At 41.2% G+C, this 24,684-nt stretch overlaps 1 protein-coding gene and 2 pseudogenes across 1 annotated transcript; 1 reads left to right on the plus strand and 2 right to left on the minus strand.

Moving 5' to 3' along the window:
• Nucleotides 1–7,685: 7,685 nt before the first annotated feature.
• Nucleotides 7,686–8,166, minus strand: LOC116873064 (annotated as a pseudogene).
• Nucleotides 8,167–12,624: 4,458 nt separating this feature from the next.
• LOC116873065 (60S ribosomal protein L39-like) lies at nt 12,625–12,783 on the minus strand (the record flags this gene model as incomplete). The annotated part of the gene is made up of 1 exon (XM_032866717.1): nt 12,625–12,783. A coding segment is annotated over one exon (159 nt), but the record flags the coding sequence as incomplete, so codon positions are not given.
• A 91-nt stretch (nt 12,784–12,874) lies between these two features.
• Nucleotides 12,875–13,796, plus strand: LOC116873091 (annotated as a pseudogene).
• Nucleotides 13,797–24,684: the final 10,888 nt, after the last annotated feature.

Raw genomic sequence — 24,684 nt, forward strand, 5'->3', positions numbered from 1 at the left:
TCTCAGATAAGGATGGCAATGGTCAATGTCTGCTCAGTAAGGGGGGCCGGCCGGCTGAGGAGGGACCTCTTCTCAGCTCCGAGCCTGCATACCTACATTGTGCCAAAGATCTCTTTTTTCTTTTCTTTTCTTTTCTTTTTTCTTTTCTTTCTTTCTTTTTTTTTTTTTTTCTTTTTCATGATCTGCACACTGGTCTCCAGGCCTTTCCTCACCATGAAGGAGCCTCTTGCCTTTTTTTTTTTTTTTTTTTAAGTTGAGGTGAAATTTAAGGAACAGGAAATTAGCCATTTTAAAGTATACAGTTCATGGATGCCTGGGTGGCTCAGTTGATTGAGCGTCTGACTCTTGATTTTGGCTCAGGTCATGATCTCAGGTTTGTGGGATCGAGTCCTATGTCTGGCTCCATACTTGGTGGAGAGTCTGCTTGGGATTCTCTCTTGCTCTCCTTCTGCCCCTCCCACTGCTTGCACTATCACTGTTGGTCTATCTCTCTTTCTCTGTCTCTATCTCTATAAAATAAAGAAATAAATCTTTAAAAAGATAAAGTATAGGGATCAGAGATATATGGTACATTCACAAGGTTGTGCTACCATCCCCTCTGCCCAGCTTCCCATCATTTGTATTACACCAAAGGAGACTGGGCCCCCATCAAGCAATCACCCCAGTAGTAACGGCTCACTTCTCTGTCCCCCAGCCTGTGACAACCAGCATTCTAGTGTCTGTCTCTATGAATCTGACTACTCAAGGAATCTCATAAATTGGAATTATGTAGTAGTGTGTGTATGCGTATGTGTGTGAATGGCTTATTTCACTTAGCACCATGTTTTCAAGTTTCATTCATGCTGTAGCATATTGCAGAATTTTCTTTCTTTTTAAAAACTAAATAACATTCTATTGTATTTATTTTTTTTAAAGATTTTATTTATTTATTTGACAGACAGAGATCACAAGTAGGCAGAGAGGCAGGCAGAGAGAGAGGGGGAAGCAGGCTCCCCGCCAAGCAGAGAGCCCGATGCGGGGCTCGATCCCAGGACCCTGAGACCATGACCCGAGCCGAAGGCAGAGGCTTTAACCCACTGAGCCACCCAGATACCCCTATTCTTTTGTATTTATACGCAGCCTTTTATTTATTTGTGCATCATGTGATGGGTGTTTGGGTTCTACCTTCCGAATGTCACTGATAGCGTCACGATGAACATTTGTGTACCACGTTTTTTCAGTTCTTTCAGGTATATAGCTAGGAATGCAATTGCTGGTTCATAATTCTATGTTTAACTTTTTTTTTTTAAGATTTTATTTATTTATTTGACAGACAGAGATCACAAGTAGGCAGAGAGGCAGGCAGAGAGAGAGGAGGAAGTAGGCTCCCTGCCGAGCAGAGAGCCCGATGCAGGGCTCCATTCCAGGACTCCGGGATCATGACCTGAGCTGAAGGCAGAGGCCTTAACCCACTGAGCCACCCAGGCGCCCCCTATGTTTAACTTTTTGAGAAACCTCCAGACTGTTTTCCATACTGGCTACACCATTTTACATTTCTACCAGCAGTGTGAGCGGGTTCCGATTTCTCCCCATTCCCTCCTATACTTATTTTCTGTTTTCCTTATTTTTGTTATAGTTGTATGAAAACAGATAAAGAAAACCTCAGTTAAGAAGGAGCTGGGGAGCCCTAGGTGGGGACTGTCCAGTGTGCGCCACTCACCACTGCCTGCATATCCAGCAGCAAGAAGGGAGAGAATTCTTATCTCGACAAGGGAGGACACAGGTAGGAATTTCATTAAAAAAAAAAGGGGGGGAGCTTTCTTTACCCCAACAACAGCACACTAACCACTGCTTGCTGATGAGAAACTACCACAACCTCAGAGTCTTTTTTTTTTTTTTCTCAAATAAACTTGTGTTCAAAATACAAGTTTCCTCATAAAACCTCATAAAAGTTGACCTTCCTGGGACACCTGGGTGGTAGAGTGACTTAAGTGTCTGACTCTTGGTTTCAGCTCAGGTCATGATCTCAGGGTCATGAGATCGAACCCTGTGTTGGGCTCCCCACTCAGCATGGAGTGTGCTTAAGCTTTTCTCTTCCCCTCCCTCTCCCTCGCTCCCTCTCTCAAATAAGTAAGTCTTAAAAAAAAAAAAAAGTTGACCTTCCCTTTGTTCTCCAGACTTGCCCATGTTTTGCATAGTTTGCTTGTCCCAAATTACAATTCCTCTGCTATTACTGAATAAACTGATTTTGCTAGTATGGTAACTGGCTCTTTTATTTTAATGTTGACACTTATCACGTGTGTGAAGTGGTACCTCATTGTGGCTTTGATTTGCATTTTTCTAACAATTAATGATGCTGTACATCTTTTCATATGATTGTTGAGTGTAGGTCTTCAGAAAGATGTCTGTTCGAGTCTATGTTTACATCTTAATTGGGTTCTTTGTCTTTTTATTGTTGAGTTGTAGGGGTTCTTTTATTTTAATTCTTGAAAGATGATTTTTTTTCTGACTTTATTAAGGTATAGTTGATATATACTTCATATGAGGTGTACAACAGGATGATTTTGAGACAGGGAAACTAAAGGAACCCCATGAAGGACTGCTTTTTTGCTTCCTTTCCTGCTTCTTTCTTTCCTAGGACCTGCACTGCCACCTTACACATGCCTTCTAGTACAGGTAATGTGTGTCCTCCTTGTAAAGGTCAACGAGTTAATGATTTCTTTGAAGTTTTCCAGCACGATAGAGAACACCTGAGGAGTGACCAGGCGGGGTCATCATGCGAAGACCACTGACTCACCAAGACCCCTGGCTCCAGTAATACAGTCTTGCTAACGGTGGTCACTGTCTCCATAGGACATCCCCAGAACTTAGTCATCTCATAACTTGCAGTTTGTACCTTTTCCTTTTGACCAACTCTCCCCACTTCCTGTACCACCCACACAATCTGGCTGCCCCTGGCAACCTCCATTCTATTCTGTGAGAGTTCTTGACATATTCTGCATACCAGACCCAGTATTCCCTCTAAAGGAGATCTTGGACCATGGAGTCCTCCCTGGGAGTCTGGACTTTCAAGGGTTTCGACAAGGCCTGGATAGAGAAGAAAAACTTCCCCTTCATTCACAATATTCTAGGACAAAGGAGAGTCTTGCTAGCCTAGTCTTTCTTTCTCTCCTTTTCCACTGATGGCCTGGTTGCCTTGACTTCCTGTGAGAATGGCTGGAAATGGAGTCAAACCATCCATAAGTGTTGGTTGATGGTAAGCTTCTAATCCTGGATAATGAGCATGGTTACTGGGGAAACACAACTCTGAATATAGTTTAGACTCTGTCAAATCATCCTGTTAACAGTCGTTGTTACCTGAGGTAGTGGTTAGCTTTCAGAGCTGAGACCCAAGCAAACCTGCTGAGTCAGAACCCTAGGACATTGGCACCTGCCCTCATTTTGCATTGCCCAACATTCACAGAGGTGGGAAAACTGCTCTTTCTGATGCTGCAATCAGTCTCAATTTATATATATGCAGATTACCTAAAGCTATTCTCAAACAAGCTGCTTATTGATTTCATGGCTTCTGAGGAGGTAAATCTTCCTAGTTACAGACTATAAATGGGTTCTAAGCAGAACAGTTCTGCCCATATAGCATTGCAGTTATGACTTAGGGTTATGGAAACATCTTTTCAGTCAAGGTGAGTTACTTCTTAAAAGGAATTCTATTGCTTACTCAAACAAAGAAATGGCAGTGTTCAGGTTTTGATGGCAAATAATTAACATTCTTAATTCCATAAAATGAAAATAACATCTTTGGCATGTTCCTGGGCAATCCATTGGTGGAAATCATAAATCAAAGTAATCCTCTAACTGCAATAAACATCAAAGTTTGACTTTAAAGATTATGACTGTGTATCATAATCACACAATAAATATGTTAAATGACATTGTAAAGAATAAAGAAATATTTTTCTAAAAATTAATCATAGAAAGAAAGGCAATTCCTCTGGTACGAAGTTATAACATAGGCCAGTGGTTTTCAAAGTATAGTCTAGGGAACCCAAAGGGTCCCCAGCAGTTTTCTGGGGAGACACAAGGTCAGACTATTCTCAGAATAACACTAAGAATATTTGTCTAATTTACTCTCATGAGTGTAAAATTGAATTTTTCTGAGCCTACATGATGTGCAAAACCAAAAGGGATTGGATGCAGAAGCAGATGTGAGACTCCAATGTCATCTGTCAAGGCAGACATTAAAGAGATTTGCAAAATTGTAAGACAATACCAACTTTCTCGCTACATTTTTTTTTTCTTTTGGGAATATTGTGACCAAGTCCAAGCCTTTTTTACTTGCCACACAACACACCTATCAGTCAAGAGGCAAGATGCTGGGGCAGGGAAAGAGACTGTATTTGGAAAACTAACAAATCAAGGAGATGGCAGACTAATGCCTCAAAAAACCATCTACCTGAGCATGAGGTTTGAGCAGGGAAGTAAGTGGGAGGGGGTGGGAGTGGAAGGGTGACTGATGTCTATTGACATCTGAGGAAAGGTTTGTAGCTTCATTGTCTTGGTCAGTTGATTTTTGTTATAGGATTCTGGTCATGTCATTCCTGTAAATCTTAAACATAGCATAGTCATTTCTGTATGTAATTTCTTACCTCCTTGGATGAGGTAGGTTTTGGGTAAGAAACCAGATTTGTAATTCTTGGCTGTAAGCAAAATTCCTTTGATGACACCATGCTCCTGTGCAGGGCTAAGCAGAAGTTTCCAAGCTATAGGTCACAGCAGCAAGGGAAATAGAAACAAATGGAGTCTGACAAGCTAAGTTTCTCCTTGTTTCAATGTAACTATTTTCCACAAGCTGTGTTATTTAACATGTAATAGATTTATTATTATTTGGTGTCCTATAATTTCATTTAACTTTTTAAAGTTAACTTACAGTAGAACTGAACTTTTTCGAGACGTACAGTTCCATAAGTTTTTACAAATACAGATTTGTGTAGTCACCACCACAATCAGGATGCAGAACACCTCCATCACCCTAAGAAATTCCCTGGTACTGTTCCTTTGTAGTCACACCCTTCCTACAAACTCTCTCCCCCAAGTCCTGGCAATCAGGGATCAGTTCTCTCTCAATCACTATAGTCTTATCTTTTTGAGATTATAATGTAAATGAAATCAGGTAACATGTAACCTTTGAGACTGGTTCCAATCAACAACATGTCTTTGAGATCCAGTCAAGTTGTTGGTTCCTTTTATTGCTCAGTCATATTCCATTGGTTGGATAGCTTGGGTGGGGGGAATGGGGGTGGGTGTTAGGGTTAGGGCCTGACTAGGCTCTGAAACTATCCCTGGTGGCAAGAGTGCTAAGACAAGATGTAAGGGAAGAGACCCAACCATCTGGCCAGGATGTTAGGGAGTATTTTTCTTTGGTGGCTACACGGTAATCACAGAAAATGACCAGACCTCAAAGAAGTAAGGCATGAAGGGTGTTATCAACAGTCCTTGCTCAGACCAAGATGGCATCAGAGTCTTAAGGCCACTTGACTTCCTGGTCAGTTCTCAATGAAGACCGCCAGTGACAGCCCTCAGTGGCCAACCATTTGGGATCCCTCTCACTTTAGAGAGCTTTTCCTTTCCTGTCTGGTCTCACCGTCATTTAAAAACTTCCACGTCACCTCTTCCTTTTGTGTCTGTGAGGTTTATTCCTGGACTCGGTGAGCCGAGAACCCTGCAACCCTGTAACAGATACACCCCAACTCGTTTATCCATTCCCCCCGCGAAGGTCTTTCACTTGTTTCCTATTTTTCAATACTATAAATAAAGCTGCTATGAAACATTCCTGTGCAAGATTTTTTGGTAAACATTAAGTTTCCATTGCTCCAGGGTAAATACTTAGGAGTGGGATTCTGGAGCATATCGTATGTGTACATTTAACTTTATTTAAAAAGTAGTGAAGCAGTTTCCAGAGTGACTGCTCCATTTTGCAACCATGCTGACAATGCTTGCAAAGTCCACTTGCTCTGAATTCTTGACCGGGCTTGGTACTGTCAGTGTTTTCTACTTTGGTCCTTCGAGTGTTGTGCGATCTTAGTATGGCTTGTATTTGCGCTTCCCTTATGGTTAATGATGTCGATAATCTGTTCATGTGCTCGTTTGCCACCTGTATATCATCTCTGAAGACGTGTCTGCTCAAGTCTTTCGCATAGTTTTTCACTTGAAGTCTTTGTTATCCAATGTTGAGTTTTGATAGGTTTTTACATACTCTGCATACTAGTTTCTGTCAGATGAGAGATTTGCAAATATTTCCCCTGGTCTCTGGCTTGTATTTTTATTCTCTCAACAGTGTATTTTGCCGAGCAAAGGTTTTTAATTTTATGAAATTCTATTTATCTGTTGAATGGATCAGGCTCTCCACATCATATTCAAGGACTTCTTGCCCAAACTCTGTGTTTTCTTTAAAAAATGTTGTAATTTTACTTCTTACATTGACATATATGATAAATTCTTAATTACTTTTGTATGAAGTGAGGTTTAGGTCAAGGTTCATTTGTGCTCCAGGATGACCAATGTAGCAACACTATTTTTACAAAGGCAAATTCTTTTTTTTTTTTTTTTGAGGGGGGCAGGGGGTATTTGTCTTTTTTTAAAAAAATTAATTTATTTTTACTTTGGTGGGTGAGCGGAAGGGGGAGAGAGAGAATCTCAAGCAGACTCCGTGCTGATCCTGGAGCCCAATGCAGGCTGGATCCCAACATGCTGAGATCATGACCTGAGTGGAAACCAAGAGTTGGACATTTAATTGACTGTGCCACCCAAGTGCTCTTATCTTTTTCAATTGAAAATCTAACAGACTATCTAGTTATATTTCCTCCAAAATCACAAACTGAGTAGTAACTGAGTCTCTAGCCAACATATTCAAAGCTGAGGATTAAAAATGCAAAAAGTCAGGGCGCCTGGGTGGCTCAGTGGGTTAAAAAGCCTCTGCTTCCAGCTCGGGTCATGATCCCAGGGTCCTGGGATTAAGCCCCGCATCAGGCTCTCTGCTCAGCAGGGAGCCTGCTTCCTCCTCTCTCTCTGCCTGCCTCTCTGCCTACTTGTGATCTGTCTGTCAAATAAATAAATAAAACTTTAAAAAAAATGCAAAAAGTCCTTAGACCCAGTTAAGGGAGCCCTGCTACATACAGATAATCTCTACTGGCAGAACTCCTGAACCAGAGGGAGCTGGAAGACAGCCTGATAACCCCACTCAAAACATTGACCTCAGATAGCTTTCTTCCAGTTTCCAACTCATGAGTAAAGATAGTATGTTGTTAATTCTATTTCAGAATATATTTTGCAACATGTTTTATTCACAATGCCAACTGTTAAAAGGTCATTAAACTAAAGGTAACTAGACAATAAACTTGGCAGATATCACTTGACAAAGAGAGGGAAAGCCCCAAATGCCACCTTCTATAGAGAATCCACAGTTCAATTTTATTCTAGAGCAGAGAAAAAAAAAGAAACTTTTGGTCACACTGGAAGAAACTCCGCCATAAATTTGGAATCTACTCAAACTATGCATGCAGGGAGGACATATTCTGTTCAAACAATGAGTAGCTGCTGCATTTGTCTGCTGCTTGTCTAATATTAACAATGATAAACAAAATGGTGCAGCTGTTGATTGGAACAATCCTTATGGTGTTACAGTGTCAGGTACAACACTTCCCTTCTCTTCACACGCTGGTTCTCTTTGTTACCTCAGCTTCTTCTTCTTCAGTAAAGTCATTCTTGATATTGAAGTTCTCGTGAATCTCCTCAGAAGTTTTCCCCTTGATCATATTGGCAACAGCCTTGCACGGAACGTCATGCAAACCTTTGATGTCTGGGGAGTTTGCAGCCAGAACAAGTTAAAAAAAAAAAAGTGTTTCTGGGTCAACTTTCAGGAGTTCTCGGTCCCAAACAAGGGTATCATCTGTTTGCTTTCTTTGTTCTCAGCATCTTCAGGAAGAGGAGAGTCATCCCTGGGGTGAGGGCACCACTGAGAGATCTTCCTAAATATTGTGTGTTGACGTTTGGTGGAGGAACTGGGTCATCATCTCCTCCCTCATCCACTCCCATATCTTCCAAAATGGTTTTGATAATCACAGATTGGCAGTTTCAACATCAACTTCAATATCTCTCCATCAGAACTCTGCAACTTAATTGAAGGCATGGTGCTCCCTCTCAAGGAGGCTGCAGGCCAGAGGCTAACAAGAGAAGAGCAGCCTCAACAACAAGAAGAGAAAGGTGGAGAACAAGACCACTCGGCAAATTCTCTTAGAATTGCCTTTTGCACCGCTGCCAACCATCAAGTTGCCATCAACTCCCATCCATCAGAATGGCTACTATCACAAAACCCACAAAATAACAAAAAAAGTTAAGCACAAATCCCCAGAAGATAAAAAGTGTTGGGGAGGATGTGGGGACACTGGAATCCATGTACTTCTGGGGGAAATGTAAACTGGTTCAGCCACTGTGGACCATAGTAGGGGGGTTTATAGAAAACTAAAAACAGTATCACCACACAATTCAGCAATTCCACTTCTGGGTATATGCCCATGATAATTAAAATCAGGGTATACAAGAGATATTTGTACATCCATTTTGGAAATTTTTTACTTACATTCAATTCAGTTAACATGTACTGTGTTATTAGTTTCAGGGGTAGAGTTTAGTGATTCATCAGTTGCATTTAACACCCAGTGCTCGTCACAAGTGTCCTCCTTAAAGCTCGTCACCCAGTTACCCCATCTGCTCACTCACCTCCCCTTCAGCAACCCTTAGGTTCTTTCCTAGAGTTAAGGTCTCTTGTGGTTTGTCTCTCTCTCTCTGATTTCATCTTATTTTATTTTTCCTCCTTTTCTTTACAACCCTGTGTTTTGTTTCTTAAATTCCAGATGGTATTTGTCTTTCAAATGTGAACATCGCAATGTCTCTCTTCCCCTCTGCCCTCTCTCTCATAAATAGATAAAATCTTCAAAAAAAAAAAAAAAGAAAGAAAGAAAAGAAAAAGAAAGAGCTAATAAAACACTCACATTTTAGTGATTAGGAAACCCAGGCTCAGGAAGGTTAAATGACTTGCCTATAGGTCACATAACTAATTTGAGAAAAAGGTAGAACTAGATAATCCAGGTTTCCTGACTCACAGTCCATTGCTTTGTATTTTAGTTTATTTTTAAAAGGTTTTTATTTATTTATTTGAGAAAGAGAGCAAGAAAGCACAAGCAGGGGGCATGGCAGTGGGAGAGGCAGAAGCAGGCTCCCCACTGAGCAGGGAGCCCAACTCAGGGCTCTATCCCAGGACCCTGGGATCATGACCCAAGCCAAAGGCAGATGCGCAACCAACTGACCCACCCAGGTGGTTCTATTACTTTTTATAATATTCTCATAGGTACAGAATTTTAAAAACTGCTATTTAATGTTTTCATATAGAGTCAGCAAGAATTATACTCACTATTTTATATAATAATTTATTGACAACGGTTCAAACAGAAAGATTCATTAACTATATTAAGAAAAAAGTTTTAAGTACATTGAAGTAAAAAAAAAAAAAAACTATTGAAAAGACGTGAGCCATCCCAGAGAGTATGAAAAGGACATTAACTGGATCGGTATTTATAAGCAGGACACCCTTCTGTTATGTCACCCCAATATCTGAGCCTGATTGATTTCACAAGAAACATCAGCCCTCTGATGCAGGGGTTGACAAACTTACTATAAAGGGGGAAATGTTAAATATTTTTGGCTTTGCAGGCCATAAATTCTCTGTTATGACTACTCAGCTTTGCTACTCATGAAAGCAGCAAGAAATAATACATAAACAAACAGACAATGCTGTATCGAATAAAATTTAGCATTTTATTTTTGACCTCCTTCACTTTGGTGAGTGCTTCCTTTATGAGGCACATTTAAAAATCTGTCAGCAAGTTATTTCAGGTAAGTATCTGTGTGTGTGCGTGACACTGAACTATAGTTTGTTTTTATTTGCTCCTACGAGCAGGTGTGAGTCAGGGTATATACCCTGTTGTTGCACATTTAGATGGTCTCAGATACTTTAATATTTAATCCCATTAAGAAATTTTCTGAGCATAGGGGCGCCTGGGTGGCTCAATGGGTTAAGCCTCTGCCTTCATCTCAGGTCATGAGGGATCCAGCCCCGCATCGGGCTCTCTGCTTGGCGGGGAGCCTGCTTCCCTCTCTCTCTCTGCCTGCTGCTCTGCCTACTTGTGCTCTCTCTCTGTCAAATAAATAAATAAAAATCCTTAAAAAAATAAAAATTAAAAAGAAAAGAAATTTTCTGAGCATAGATTTTTGTTGTGGATACAAGTGAACATATCCTTACAGCAAATCAAAAGAGGTATAAAATAGTGTGAAATACTACATCTATTCACATTTTATGAACATTTATTTTGTGCAAATTTTGTACCAACTTCTTTCATACATCAATAGGTCTATACACAAACCCAATTCAGATTTTGAAACTCTTAGAATACAGAAAAATGTGCTGTGTGCCTAAACATTTGAATATGAAGGAACAGAAATGTTCATTCTCTGATGTCTCTTTGGTTGGTTTATAACTATGCTTCTGTGCTCTCTTCAGCAGCACATATACTAATATAACTATGCTGCTTCAGTACGAAGAGCTGGATGAAAATGGTCATCACACTTACCTTAGAGCTGACAATATGTTGAGTCTAGTGTCCCTAACTCTTCAAGATAGCTTTCAGAAACATGATAATTAACCTAATGTTGATGGATGTCTGATATTTATACAATATCAAAATATCCTCTTCTGTATGCCTTTCCTTATAGTACTTTAAGGTTTCTATTATAGTGATTTGACCTGACATTGCTTTGAGAATATATCTGTCTTTATCTCCAAGTTCTTATCCATTTTAATCATTGTATCATAGGGAGTGATGTCAACATTGTACTTTGTACATAGGTTACTCAATTGGGTAACTTTTTAAAGTGTTTATTCTGATTACAATGTTAATAGTGAATAATCCAGACTCTGTCAGGAATTTTATGCTCTCTCCTTGGTAACAAGTGAAACAGAAATCTTCAGAAGGAAGAGGAAAGTGTTAGCCACTGCATCTGAAAGTTCTGATTCCAGCTAAGCACGCAGGGCCAATGAATTTTCAGAGTTTGAGATAAATTGGTACAGCAATTTTAAGCATCTTTTGAGCAAAGCTAAGCACTGTAACCGAATAGTGGTGTTTTCAGGTTCTCTCTGATCAAGTATTTAATTGTTTTACTGCCATACAAAAACACAAAAACCAAACACGTAGCTTTCAAAAATACATTACTTAGAGTGGTAATTCTGACACAATGTTTATATAAAGAACGATGGTGATATTTTACCTGTAATTGAATTCTTTGTATAAGTACATTCTAGATTATAAATTCCTATCTCTGAATGTATTTTCTTCGAGATTACGTTGTATTCTGTTCTATTGTTTGTGAGGTATGTGCAAATCCAGTTGTGTAGAACCATGCAATATGTGTTTACAATACCGTCTCTCCTTCTGTCTGCATCTCTTTCCGATTCTTTCTGAATGCTCTGTCTCTTTTTCCATCATACGCAAATGTAGGTATGTTTTTAAAATGTATGTATGTTTTTACAGTACTTTAAGTCCTATTAAGCTCAGACTGAGAGGCCTTTTGTAACTCTGACTGATGCCAACACACAGTCCATTATTTGACCTTTGTATATTAAATCATGATTTCCTTTTTATGATAATGTGAAACTGAATTAGTATAAGCTATGTAATTTCAATGAGTACATCATTTATTCAATACTTACTGAGAAGTCCCATGACCATGTCTTATGATAAATCCACCCCCGCCAACTTTTTTTTTTTTTTTAAGATTTCTTTTAAAAATTGCTAAATGCTTGGGACTCCTGCTTGGCTCAGTCGGTAAAGCGTTCAACTTTTGATCTTGGCTCAGGTTGTGATCTCTGGGTGGTGAGATCAACCCCCATGTTGGGCTCTGTGTTCAGCAGGGAGTTGGAGCTTGCTTGAGATTCTCTCCCTCTGCTTCTGCCCCATCCCCTGCTTATGTGCTCCCTCTCTCTCTCTCTCCAATAAATCAATAAATCTTTAGAAAAAAATTGCTAAATGCTTGGTCTTTTTCTTTTTAAGATTTTATTTACTTATCTATATTTGAGAGAGATGAAGAGAGAACATGAGCCAGGGGAGAGACAGAGGGACAGGTACAAGCAGACACCTGCTGAGCGATAAGCCTAGTCCCAGGACCCCAAGATCATGACCTGGGCGGAAGGCAGACACTTACCTGACTGAACCACCCAGGCGCCCCCAGCCCACTTTATATACTTGGAAAGTTCTATGGGACAGTGCTATGTGAGCTCTGACATGAGTGGGAATTCAGTACTTCATAAATCAGAACACAGCAGCCGTTCAGCTGAAAGGTCTCACATTTATTACTGAACGAGTCTACTGCTGTAGAGGCACAGTAACATAGAAAAATCGTTTCCCTGACAAAACATGTCAATTGGCCAAGTAGGAGGGGTATTTACAGTTTGATAAGCTAGGGACATGTGATCTTCATGGAGCTTAAATATGTGTGCCAGTTATGTATGTCATCTCATGATGTGCAATGTCTTATGGGCTATAACCATAGCCTGGTTCTCCAGTGCCTCCTCTTAGAGTTGTACCTGATTTTATTATCAGTTTTCATCCGAATCCACTGGGGAATGGGGTTGTTCTGTTTTTGTTTCTTGGCCAGGAAACGCTTGATTCTGAAAGTCCTGTGAGACGATGTGGCAAGGAACAGTCAACCACACACACACTGGGACGGTGGTGAAAAGGAGAAAGGAGCTAAATGTTTGGTCTTGACAGGAAGTATGAGCTAACAGAGGATGGAACAGAAAACTGGCAGTTCTTTCACTGGGTTTATCCTGAAAGGTTTTTCTGAGCAACCTCAACTGAAGCTAGTCCTCTTTGTGGTTCTTCTGATCTTCTTTATGTTCATTTTGCTGGGAAACACCACCATCATTGCATTGTCCCAACTGGGCTCGTGTCTTTAGACTCCCATGTACTTTCCCTCTCCAGTCTAAGCTTTCTGGACCTAGGTTACACGACCAGCACCGTCCCGTGGTGCCTGGCTAATCTCAGGACACCAGACAAATCTATTGTGTTTGGTGGCTGTGCAGTTCAGCTACTCTCTCCAGGGCTGGGAGGCACAGAACGCATTATCATAGGGATCAAGGCATTTGGCCTCTATGAAGCCATCCACAGGTGCCTGCACTACACAGTGATCACGCACCCTGTCTCTGTGCCCTGCTGGCTTCTGCATCGCGGTCCTTGGTTTTGCCAACTCCTCATTGCAGGCAGGGCTCATCTTCCTTGTAATAGTTTGTGGAAGAAATAGACTAAATCACTTCTTTTGTGAGGCACCCTGGCTGCTCAAGATTGCCTGTGTTGACACCACTGTGTATGAGTCAGAGAAATTCTTTGTCACCATGATCATTCTCCTTATACTGTGGCATTAATGACATTCTCCTACAGTCAGATTGTCTTAAGAAGAAGGTCAGCTGCAGGGTAGAGGAAAGTGTTTTGGGCATGTGGTTCCCAGCTCACAGTGGTCTCCCTGTTCTATGGTACGACCATCTACTCTTACCTTCAGCCCAGCAACAACTACTCCCAGGATCAGGGCAAGTTCATTTCTCTCTCCTACACCATCATCACCCCCGTGGGCGACCCCCTCATATATACGCTGAGGAAAAGGGTGTGATGGGATCTAGGAAGAAGATTCTTTGGAGGGGCCATGACTCCAGATGACTAGATGGGGAAGACCTTTTGATGGAAAACTTTGAATACCAGAGCCATTAGGATGTTTGTGTCTTGCACACATCACCCACAATTTCCCTTGACAACTCTCAAGGGAATTTCCTTACCTCATTTTTTAAGTGTAAATGGGTGCTCAAAATAGAAGTTCATGGATTCATGCGGCTTCCCCAGATGGTACCTTTGTTATAGCTGATGAGCCCGTATTGACCCATCATAATCCCGCATCCAGAGTGTATCCCTGTGGTTCATTTATCATGCTGGACATTCTGTGGTTTTGGACAAGTGAATGATTACCTGGACTTACTGGTTCCCTGAAGTCTAATTGTTTAATTGATGCCTACAATTATGTGTCTAGTGAGCATCTCAAATTTCACATGGTCGACGCTGCAAGCCACCACTCAAGGACGATCCTCTCAGAAGCTTCCCATTTCCTCCTTCCCATTCCCTCCCACTCTATCCTTCAGGTTTCCTAGAACAACACCAAGGACATATGCCACACTTCTCTTCTTCAGAGCCCACACAAAAATCTCTCTTGCTTTTGTCGTCAAATACATCAGAAATCCAAGGGATGCTTTCTACAACCTCGGAAGCTATCATGCTGATGCCGGCCACCAAGGTTTTTCTAAGTGCCATGGACTCACCCTGGTCTCCCTCCTTCCTCAAGGGACTTTTTAAAGGTGTAGGTCAGATAATTTCTCTTCTCTGTTCCAGCAGGCTGATGATTTTCCAAGGCTTGCTAGAAAATGTAGAGTTGTGATAATCCCCTTTGGGCCTGTGCTCCAACACAGAGGCCTTTTTCCTGCCTGATGTCATCAGTCCCTCTGTTCTCCCTGGCCATGCTGCAGACACCATCCCCACGGGGGTCTGAAGGGACATTTGCTTCCCTCTTCACTGAGTGCTTTCTGCCTAGCTATCATCAGATCTTTCTCCCTCTTCTCCAAGCCTGGCTCAGATGACCTTTCTGTGGAACCTACCTGACCACCAACCACCCCACTTTTTCATGCCTCCCCACATTCATATCCATGGGACATGTTGTCTCTCTCTCCTGTCATCGTTTCCTGTCTCTTGTCATCAGACCTTTTACAACATGTCCTCAGCATCTTGAACAGTGCCTGACATGTTCAGACTCTGGGGGAAATCTACTTTCCAAGAAGTCAATAGGTAGGGTCAGTCAGAGAAATGAAGCCACTAGGAGACAGATATTAAGAGATCTGTTGCAGGGGCTTGGCTGGCGGGATATCGGGGATGGCTGGGAGTCAGAAATCCCTAGAATGGGCTGTGAGGCAGCCGAAAGGAGCTCGAAGGCAGGAGATGACCCTCTAACTCTGCACAGGTGTCTCTTGGGTTCTCTGCCTCTGGGAACCCTGGCTAATATAACTGTTCCTTCTGCTCAACATCCTCCTTGACACTTGCTATGGTCAGTCTAATTTTAGCCATTCTTGTATGGGTGTGATGGTATCTCATTGTGCTTTTAATTTGGATTTTCCAGAAAATAATACTATTGAGCACTCTTTCCTGTTCTTACTGGCCACTATTAAATCTTTTGTGAAGTATTAGTTTTGATATACACTGCCTTTCTATGATTGATGTATAGGAACTCTTTATTGATAAGTCTTTGTCAGCATGTGTATTGCAAATCTTTACATCCCATTCTGTGGCTTGCCTTTTCATTTCTTAATGGTCATGAGATAAGCAGAAATGTCACATTTTATGAAGTCCTACTGAATCCTTTCAAATGGTTAGCGCATTTTGTGTCCTACCCCAAGACTGACATTTTCTACATTTTCTTCCAGAAAATGTATAATTTTAAGCTATGATTCATCTCAAATTTCTAAATTCCATTTTTAATTCTAATAGTATATTTATAGACTATTTTGGATTTTCTATGTACACAATCCTATTATCTGTGAATAGTCTGATTCCCCTCCCCCCCAATCCTATACTTTTTGTGTTTTCTAGCCTTATAACTGGGTAGATTCTCCAATACTATGTTGAATAGAGTGGCAGTGTTTGAAGATTTTAATATACGTTTCCCAATATCTGATAGAAAAAGCAGAAAAAGCACTGGTAATAAATATGACCTAATTGACATATTTGGAACATTACAAAATAAGTGTAGAATATGCTCTTTTCAAATGGTCGTAGAATATTTACCCAAATAGACGATATGTTGGGCCATGAAGCAAGTCTACAAATCTTAAAAGTCTGAAATATCATAGAGATTATATTCTTAGACAACAGGGGAATTGAGCCATAGTCATAACGAAAAGAAAACTAGGAAGTCTCTCAATGTTTAAAAATTAAACCTTGGAGCACCTGGGTGGCTCAGATAGTTAATTGTCTGCCTTCTGCTCATGTCATGATCCCAGGATCCTGGGGTGGAGTTCTGCAGGGGGCTCCCTGCCTGCTCGGCAGGGAGCCTTCTTCTCCCTCTCCTTCTACTTCTCCCCCTGCTGTGGTCTCTCACTCTCGCTGTCAAATAAATAAATAAATAATATCTAAAGAAACATTTAAACCTAACTTTGCTACATATCCCAAGTTTCAGAGAGGAAAATTCTCAACCTTTCCCACGTAGGGCTCATAGACAATGGCACGCTATCTGTGAAGAGTCCTCACTATCATAACCTCGACAGAAGTTAAGCCTCAAATCAGAGTTCTGCCTGTCCCAGCCACACCTGGCAGCCCTGGCCTGTGGTCCTCCCTCCACCAGCTACCCTTTCCGGTGGCCCTGAGGTAAGGGGACAACATGGCCACATGGAAATGTGGCCATCAATACTACCACACCCGTAGTAATGATGGTACTATTGTATTGTCCTCACCAGTCCAACAACATGATTTCTGAATGAAATATGACACAATAGCAGCTTCATGACCTTCCTTAAGCTTTGAAAATCATGTAGGGAATCATCTGTTAGAAACATGGATTCAATATGTGTTCTTTCTTCTGGAAAAGATATCGACCCAAATAATAATCATGGCTTCCTGAGCATTTGCTCTTGAGAACATCACACTGGCTCTTTGTGGAATTCTCCCTCTTAAACTTCTAAACTATGATGTAGATATTATTAGGCACATTAAAAAAAGAAGATTTTATTTATTTATTTGAGAGAGAGAGAGACCGTAAGAGGGGAGAGGTCAGAGGGAGAAGGAAACTCTCTGATGAGCAGGGAGCCCGATGTGGGATTCAATCCCGGGGCTCCAGGATCATGGCCTGAACCGAAGGTGGTTGCTTAACGAACCAAGCCACCCAAGCATTTGAAGGCACATTTTCTAGATGGTTAGACTGGGGCTCAGAGACGATTACGAGTCATATGATTTTAAGGTGTCAGAAACCTAGATGGGATCCCCAAACTGACTCCAAATCCCTTGTTATTACATGGTACTATTTCCCTCTTATCTCTGGTCTTCTCGATCCCGAAACATGTCAAGTATCAGAATTTTCTTATTGTGTGGCCAACTGGAATGAATTCAGCTGGACTTTTAACCTCTACCTCTGTCATGATCATGAAGATAATTATCTCAGTGGAGGACCGCTGAGTAAGATACTCAAAGCTCCCTAGGAATAGAGACATTCTAATATTTTTCTGATATTAAAGTTACTTACAAGAACTATCTTTTTGAAATTGATTCAGGCTCTGGTATGTTCAGAGTATGCTGTGAGATAGGTCTGAAATAGTATTTAAAAACACTCAGCTCAGCGTCTTCTACAAAGTGAGACAATGCTTATAAACATTGAGAAAATATTGTCTTATCGATGATTATTTACTTCCCAACCACCGTACTATTTGTATGTTATGATTATGACTTACATTAATCAAAATTTGCAGAGCAAAAACTTATACAGTGCATCCAGGGGGCACTTCATGTTTAAATTAGTGTTGTGACAATGAGCTACTTTATTTTATTCTATAGTCCGAGGGAATGGGATGTCTGGCAGTTCTAAAGTTCTGACTTTGTTTATTATTTTTTAAAGATATTATTTATTTATTTGACAGAGAGAATGAGAGAGCATGAGCAGGGGGGAACAGAGGGAGAAGCAGGCTCCCCACTGAGCAGGGAGCCCCATGCGGGGCTTGATCCCAGGACCCCTGGATCATGACCTGAGCCGAAGGCAGATGTTTAACGACTGAGCCACCCAGGTACCCCTAAAATTCGGACTTTAAATATCTCTATGCTTCAGATATTTGCAGAAAGGAAGGAGCCCGGTGTCTGCATCACCTCTGTTACCTGTATTGACCTTGGAAGTCTGTGCAGGCCTCATTTTGATTTCTTGTTACTATTGTTAAAGGTGATTTTGTCTCAAGTTCCTCACTTTAGAAGTCATTATAATGATAATGGAAATTTTTGTCTTTTACCATCCATGTGCCCTGATCCTGGGCTCCCAGGGAAGCTATCCTTTAACATTTTACCAAGCTGAGAATGACTGGGCAAAACCTCAGAGCATGGGCCCTATTTCTGCCCCAAACACATATTGTACATCCGCGTCAAGAAGAAAAATATAACTAAAAAAAAAAAGCCACTGCAAAATAAAGATAAGAAAAACAAAAGAAAATCTCCTTCTCCTGTAAGGTTAAAGTCATACTGAGGTGCACATACTGAAAACATAGGAAAAAGTCTATAGCTTTCTGGAATGTTCTTCCTCATGAGGATGTGTAACTCTCTGTGTAAAACAAAACAGAACACAGGTATAAACCTGCCCCAAATGTTCCTTCTCCAGAGCACTCCCTTCTTTGTGCCTTGCTTTGGCATTTCTGCCAAGAAGCTTGTTGATAATCTTACTGAGGATCCCTTGCATTTGGTGAGTTACTTTTCGTTTGCTATTTTCAAGATTAGCTCTGTGTTTTGGCTTTCAACAGTTTGATTATAATGTGGCTCAGTGTGAAATAAAGTATCTTTATTGTATATAACATCATTGTCGCTGTAGAGAATTCTAAAGACGTGCAAAAATACTCTTAGCACTAATACACAAATTTGGCAGAGTTGCAGCATATAAATTCAATTTCCAAATATCACTTTTCTATATACCAAATTAAACAGCCAATTGGAATTTGAAATTTAAGAAAATACCATTTAAAATAGCACTGATAAATGAAATACTTAGGTATATGTGTAGTAAAATATGCGCATAATCTTTATGCAGAAAACTACAAAATGCTGTTGAAAGATCTTTGATTAAAGATCTAATTAAATGGAGAGCTATACTGTGCTCATGAATTGAAAAACTTAACGTGTTCTGATTTGATCTATATGTTGAGCATGAAGCCAGTCAACAGCAAGGTCTTTTGTAGGCATGGACAAGCTGATTTTAAATGTATATGGAGGGGCCCCTGGATAGCTCAGAGGGTTAAGCCTCTGCCTTCAGCTCAGGTCATGATCTCAGGGTCCTGGGATCAAGCCCCGTATTGGGCTCTCTGCTCAGCAGAAAGCCTGCTTCCCCCACACCCCTCTGCCTGCCTCTCTGCTTACTTGTGCTCTCTGTCAAATAAATAAAATCTTAAAAAAAAAATAAAAAATGTATATGGAAAGAGAAAAGAACTAGAATATCCAAAACAATTCTATGAAAGAAATTAGAGGACTCAATATTAGCCCATTTTAAAACTGACTATAAAGGTACAGGAGTCCAGATTGGCAAAGGATAGATAAAGAGCTAGATCAGTGAGCCCAGATATAGGCCAACTTAAATATATTCAACTGATTTTCCATAAAAGTGAAGAACAATTCAATGGAGATAAGATGGTCTTTTCAAAGAATCATGTGTAATAATTGGATGTCTATATGCAAAAAAAAAAAAAAATTCAACACATTCCTCATACCGGTTACAAAATTAATCTAATCAAAATCGATCATAGACTTAAATGCAAAATACATAAGTAGAAGGAAACAGGAGAAAATCTGTCATCCAGATTTAGTGATTAGTTTTCATTTATTTATTTTTATTTTTAGTGATGAGTTTTTAGTTAACAGCAAAAGCACAATCCATGGAAAAAAATTGAATTCAATTTTGTGTTCAACTACTGTCATGCATTGTATTCTTTTTCTTATGTGGAACTACCCTTGCAATCCAGGGATAAACCTCGTGTTTGTCATGGCGTATAATTCTTTTTGTGTGTTTGTGTATTTTTTTTGCTAGTAGTTTTTGAGGAATTTTGCATATATAATAATAAAGGAAATTAGTCTGTAGTTTTCTTGCGGTGTCTTTCTGGTTTTGATATCCAAGTAATATTGGACTTAGGAAATGGGTTAGAAAATGTTTCGTCTTGTTTGGATCACTTTGTAAAGGGTTAGTGTTATTTCTTTGTCAGACATTTGGTAGAATTTACCAGTGAAGTTGTCTGGTCCTGAGATTTCTTTGTATGAAGTTTTGTTTTTGTTTTTGTTTTTTTATTATTGCCTTAGTCTCTTTTCTCTTGATAGATTCATTTAGATATTCTGTTTTCTCTTCAGTCTGCTTTCGTACTTTGTCTCTTTCTGGAATTTTCTCTATTTCTTTTGAATTATCTAGTTTATTGGTATACAGTTGGTTATAGTTTTCCCTTAACGTTCTCTTTCTGCAACTTGGTCATGATATGCCTCCCTTCGTGCTTGATTTTTTATTTGAGTCTTCCTTTTTTACAATTTAAGTAATGGCCTGTCAGATTTGCTTATCTTTCAAAGAACCAGCTGTTGCTGTTGCTGATTTTATGTATTGTATTTTTTTTTAAGATTATTTATTTATTTGACAGAGAGAGATCACAAGTAGGCAAAGAGGCAGGCAGAGAAAGAGGGGGAAGCAGGCTCCCCACCGAGCAGAGAGCCCAATGTGGGGCTCGATCCCAGGACCCCGAGATCACGACCCGAGCCGAAGGCAGAGGCCCAAACACTGAGTCACCCAGGCGCCCCTATGTATTGTATTTTTAACTCTCTATTTCATTCATTTACATTTTAAACGTTATTATTTCCTTACTTATGCTTGCTTTGAATTTAGTTACTCTACTGTTTCAAGTTTCTTAAAATGGAATAGTATATTGATTTGAGATCTTACTTTTTTTAAATGTAAGTGTTTACAGCTATATGTTTCCCACTGAGCTCTGCTTTTGCTATGTCCCAGTTTTTTGTTTGTTTGTTTGAAGTTTGTATTAAAATTCCATTTAGTTAACATATAGTGTATTATTAGTTTCAGGAGTAGAATTTAGTAAGTCGTCACTTACATATAAAACCCAGTGCTCATTGCAATAAGTGTTTTCCTTAACCCCCATCACCCATTTAACCCATCCTCCACCCACCTTCCCTCCAGCAACCTTCAGTTTGTTCTCTGCAGTTAAGGGTCTGAATTACAGTTTGCCTCTCTTTTTTCTATTCCCCTATGTTCATCTGTTTTCTGTTTTCTGTTTCAAAGCACTATATTAAAGCCCCATAATCCTTTATCCTTATTTTACAGCTCAATAAGATCTGTGAATTGAAATCTTTTCCATACACTCGTTTGGTGACAAAACTGACAAAAGGATATTCATGGTCCTCATTTATCCCACATGGCTTGTCGTGGGAAGATGGATGCATTTGATGAAAGACTGTGGCCAGCATCACTCAGTGCCTGTGATACGTGGCATCTATGGTATACGCACCCCACTGCATCTCCCCTCAGCACTTATCCTCAGATGTCAACTCGGGAAACAGGACCGTGATCCCTAGGAATGCAGCATGCCGTCCCAACTCAGGAGCTCCCTGGCAGTTCTAAAAGCACATGATGGAGTCCCCTGCTGTCCAGTGAGGCTCGGCCAGTCCTAATCCCAGATCCACATCTGATGCAGGGCCAGCTCAGCGGGTCACCATCAGCCTGGGTGTCAGTCTACACTGCAGCACCCCAGTGCTTTGAATCCACATGTTAAAAGCAGTGGCTTCCCAGCTGTCATCTCGTGCTTAGCCAACCACCTCCTCTTTCCATTCTTTTATGATCTTCAGAGTCTGGTGATCTCCTTCTAAATATGCTGTCCCATTTCATCATTCAAATTCCTTTCTGGGGAACTGGGACTCATGGCCAGACCAAGACCACTGAAAGTCTTGTGTGAAGTGAACCAATGATCATTTGTGTCTAGCCTGTGTCTGATGGTGCTTTAGAATGTGTGTATAAATGCATGATACACCATCACATGTGTTGCTATAGTGATATGTTGACAGCCAGTATAACTGGTGAACAGGGTCTGTTAGAGGAAATGAAACACAGTCTTTTTGGTGGCTAGAAGAGCAAAATGTTATACAAAGGAATAAACATTTTTTTCTTCACCTGCCTTGTTTCCAATTTTAGCACCAGTCTCCACGCAAAGTTTATAAGAATATGTTTTTCCTTCCTCGTCCTTTTGTGAGAATCCCCAGTTGAAAAATACGAGGCAGGGATTCTTAGATTTGGGCAGACTTGGAATCTGCGATGGAAATTATAGAAGCCCTTCCTGGACTTCGGTCCCAAGTGCAGCCCTAGGTTCTGCATGTTTCCCATAAAAACCCCAGATGGGTCTGGCGCTGTGGGCTGGAGACCACAGTTCACATACCTTTGTTCTACAACATTGAGTCAAAACTGTAAATTCATTTTACATTAATTAAGAACCTGTCATGGAAAAGCATATATCATTCCATAAATGTTGACAAAGATCTGTAGATATTCCTTAGTCTGGTCCTTTTGCCTTCCAGCACTAAAATAAAACGATGAATCTACGGTTATTTCCCAGATACAGTTGAAAAATTAAAACTAAGAACAAACAACCACTGTCATCACCACCACCACCACCACCACCAAAAAGATCCGCCAGCAGACTCCTGCCCCACTTTCATGATGAATGGAGTGGCCTCAACATCTGCTTTCACACTTAGTGACTTCAGTGGTTCCATGAGCATGTTTGGCTGCCAGTACAGAGGAGCTTACTGGCAGAATCCGCAGGATGGATGCAAAGCCCGCAAAACCACGAAGTGTTACTTAAAGACAATGTTGCAAAATGGGAGGCCCTCTTGCCCTGGGCTTACTCAAGTATCCCAGCAATTCTATCCTAATCCTTGTGCTACTGTTTCTGGTAGGTGTTGATCAGATAATCAGTAATCCACTAAGAACTCAAATATTGCTCCTAAGAAATTCATTTTATGTACACAACATTTGTCAACAGGTATTATGGAAATATCAGATCCATTCAGAATCCAGTCACAAATCCTTTCTGGGGAAAAGACCTAAAACTATTCCTGCTTTCCACTCTTTATGAAATGTTAAAAAATAGCTCTGTGCCTTAATAAAATGTTGCAAAAACAAAAACAACCTCATATCTTTGATAGGAAGATGCTCCAATATTGAGTGTTTTGTATGTTACAGTCTTTCCCTCTACGCGACAGAAACATAGCCCATTCTTTAAAAAAATTAAAATCTGCATGACACCACCGTCTTCCAATTTGTATAATTCACGGAAGAACCATGTTGCGCTCTGGGGGCGCAGGGAACAGGGGGGCAGTAGTACAGGAAAGAATGGAGAAAGAGGCAGGTAACTAATGTAGCACTTCCAGCTCTTGACCTGCTTCAAACCTGCAGAATGTATACAGCATTCATTACCCCGAGCAGATCCTATCACCGCTCGAGCCAATGACACTTGTATTGGTTTCTACAGCTGTCCTAACAAGTTATCATAAACTTAGTGGCCTAAAGAACACGTTTGTTATCTCACAGTCCTATCGGTTAATATTCCAACAAGGATCTCACTGGGTGAAAATCAGGGTGTCTCCAGGGTCACTTTCCCTTCTGGAGGTTCTAGGGGACAATCTGTTCCTTCGCCTTTTCCAGCCCTTAGAATCCCCCTGCCTCCGTCATTCTTTGGCTCATGGCCCCTTCCTCCGTCTTCAGCATTAGCAAAAACAGGTTGCTAATGCTCACAGGGCATCATTCTGACCTCTTTTTTTTTTTTCCCCTGCCGTTTCCACTCTTAAAGCTTTCATGTAATGACATGGGGCCACCTGGACAGTCCAGGATAACCTCCCCATCTGAGGTCCTTAACCTAACTAAGCACATCTGCAGAGCACATCTGCAAAGCCCCCTTTGCTATGTGATATAACAGATGCACAGGTTCCAGGGACTGGAATGGGGGCCTTCCTGGCAGGGGAGGGCCTTGTTCTGCCGACCACCACACTATTGACTCAGGGACCAACGAATAAATATTGAAACTAAAAACGCATCTTTTCTGATTTTGTCAGTTTAGTTAAGATACTACCCCAGAGCACAGTCTAGAACAGCAAATGAAGACAAATCCAAATTAGGACCCCAGAAGTGTCTCACTGGTGACCATAAAATTGCACAAGTACGGGTGTCTTTACAGGAGTTGTGTTTTCCAAATGTGGCTTTTTCCCCCCCGGAAAAGGCAGACTGATTGTAGAAATCTCGTCCGGGGCCAAGAGTGCCGTGGTGGAGGGAGGGAAGGCGGTGGCGGAGTCCGTGTGCCAGGAACCCCACTCACCTCTGGCTGTGCACTGGCGCTGGATCAAAGTGGGCGGATGGAGTGGTTTTCTTCCGACCTGCCCTTGCCCGAACGCCGGGATCCTTGTGCGCCGCCCCCAGGAAGCCACGAGGGGGCGCGGCGGCCCTTCTTGGGAGCTCGCCTGGTACGCGCGGGCACTAAGATGTGCCTTGAGTTGGGATCTTGCCAAGCGCGCGTGTCAGCCTGAACGTGCAGAGGTTCCTGACTTGTGGTCACGGGACGGGGCTGCGCGGGCCTGGAGAGTTGGCTGGGGAGGCTGAGCTCCTCGGGGAAATCCATCTTCCTCGATCCCCTCAAACCAGGCTCTGACCGGGGGAGATGGATCCGCGCTTCCCCGCGGGTGGAAAGGCTTCCTTCGTCGTCCTCGCAGACCCCACGGCCTCTCCTGTGTTGGCCAGTGC

This window comes from Lontra canadensis, unplaced genomic scaffold (assembly GCF_010015895.1).
Source record: "Lontra canadensis isolate GAN:19392208 unplaced genomic scaffold, GSC_riverotter_1.0 scaffold31, whole genome shotgun sequence".
Classification (NCBI taxonomy): Eukaryota; Metazoa; Chordata; class Mammalia; order Carnivora; family Mustelidae; genus Lontra; species Lontra canadensis.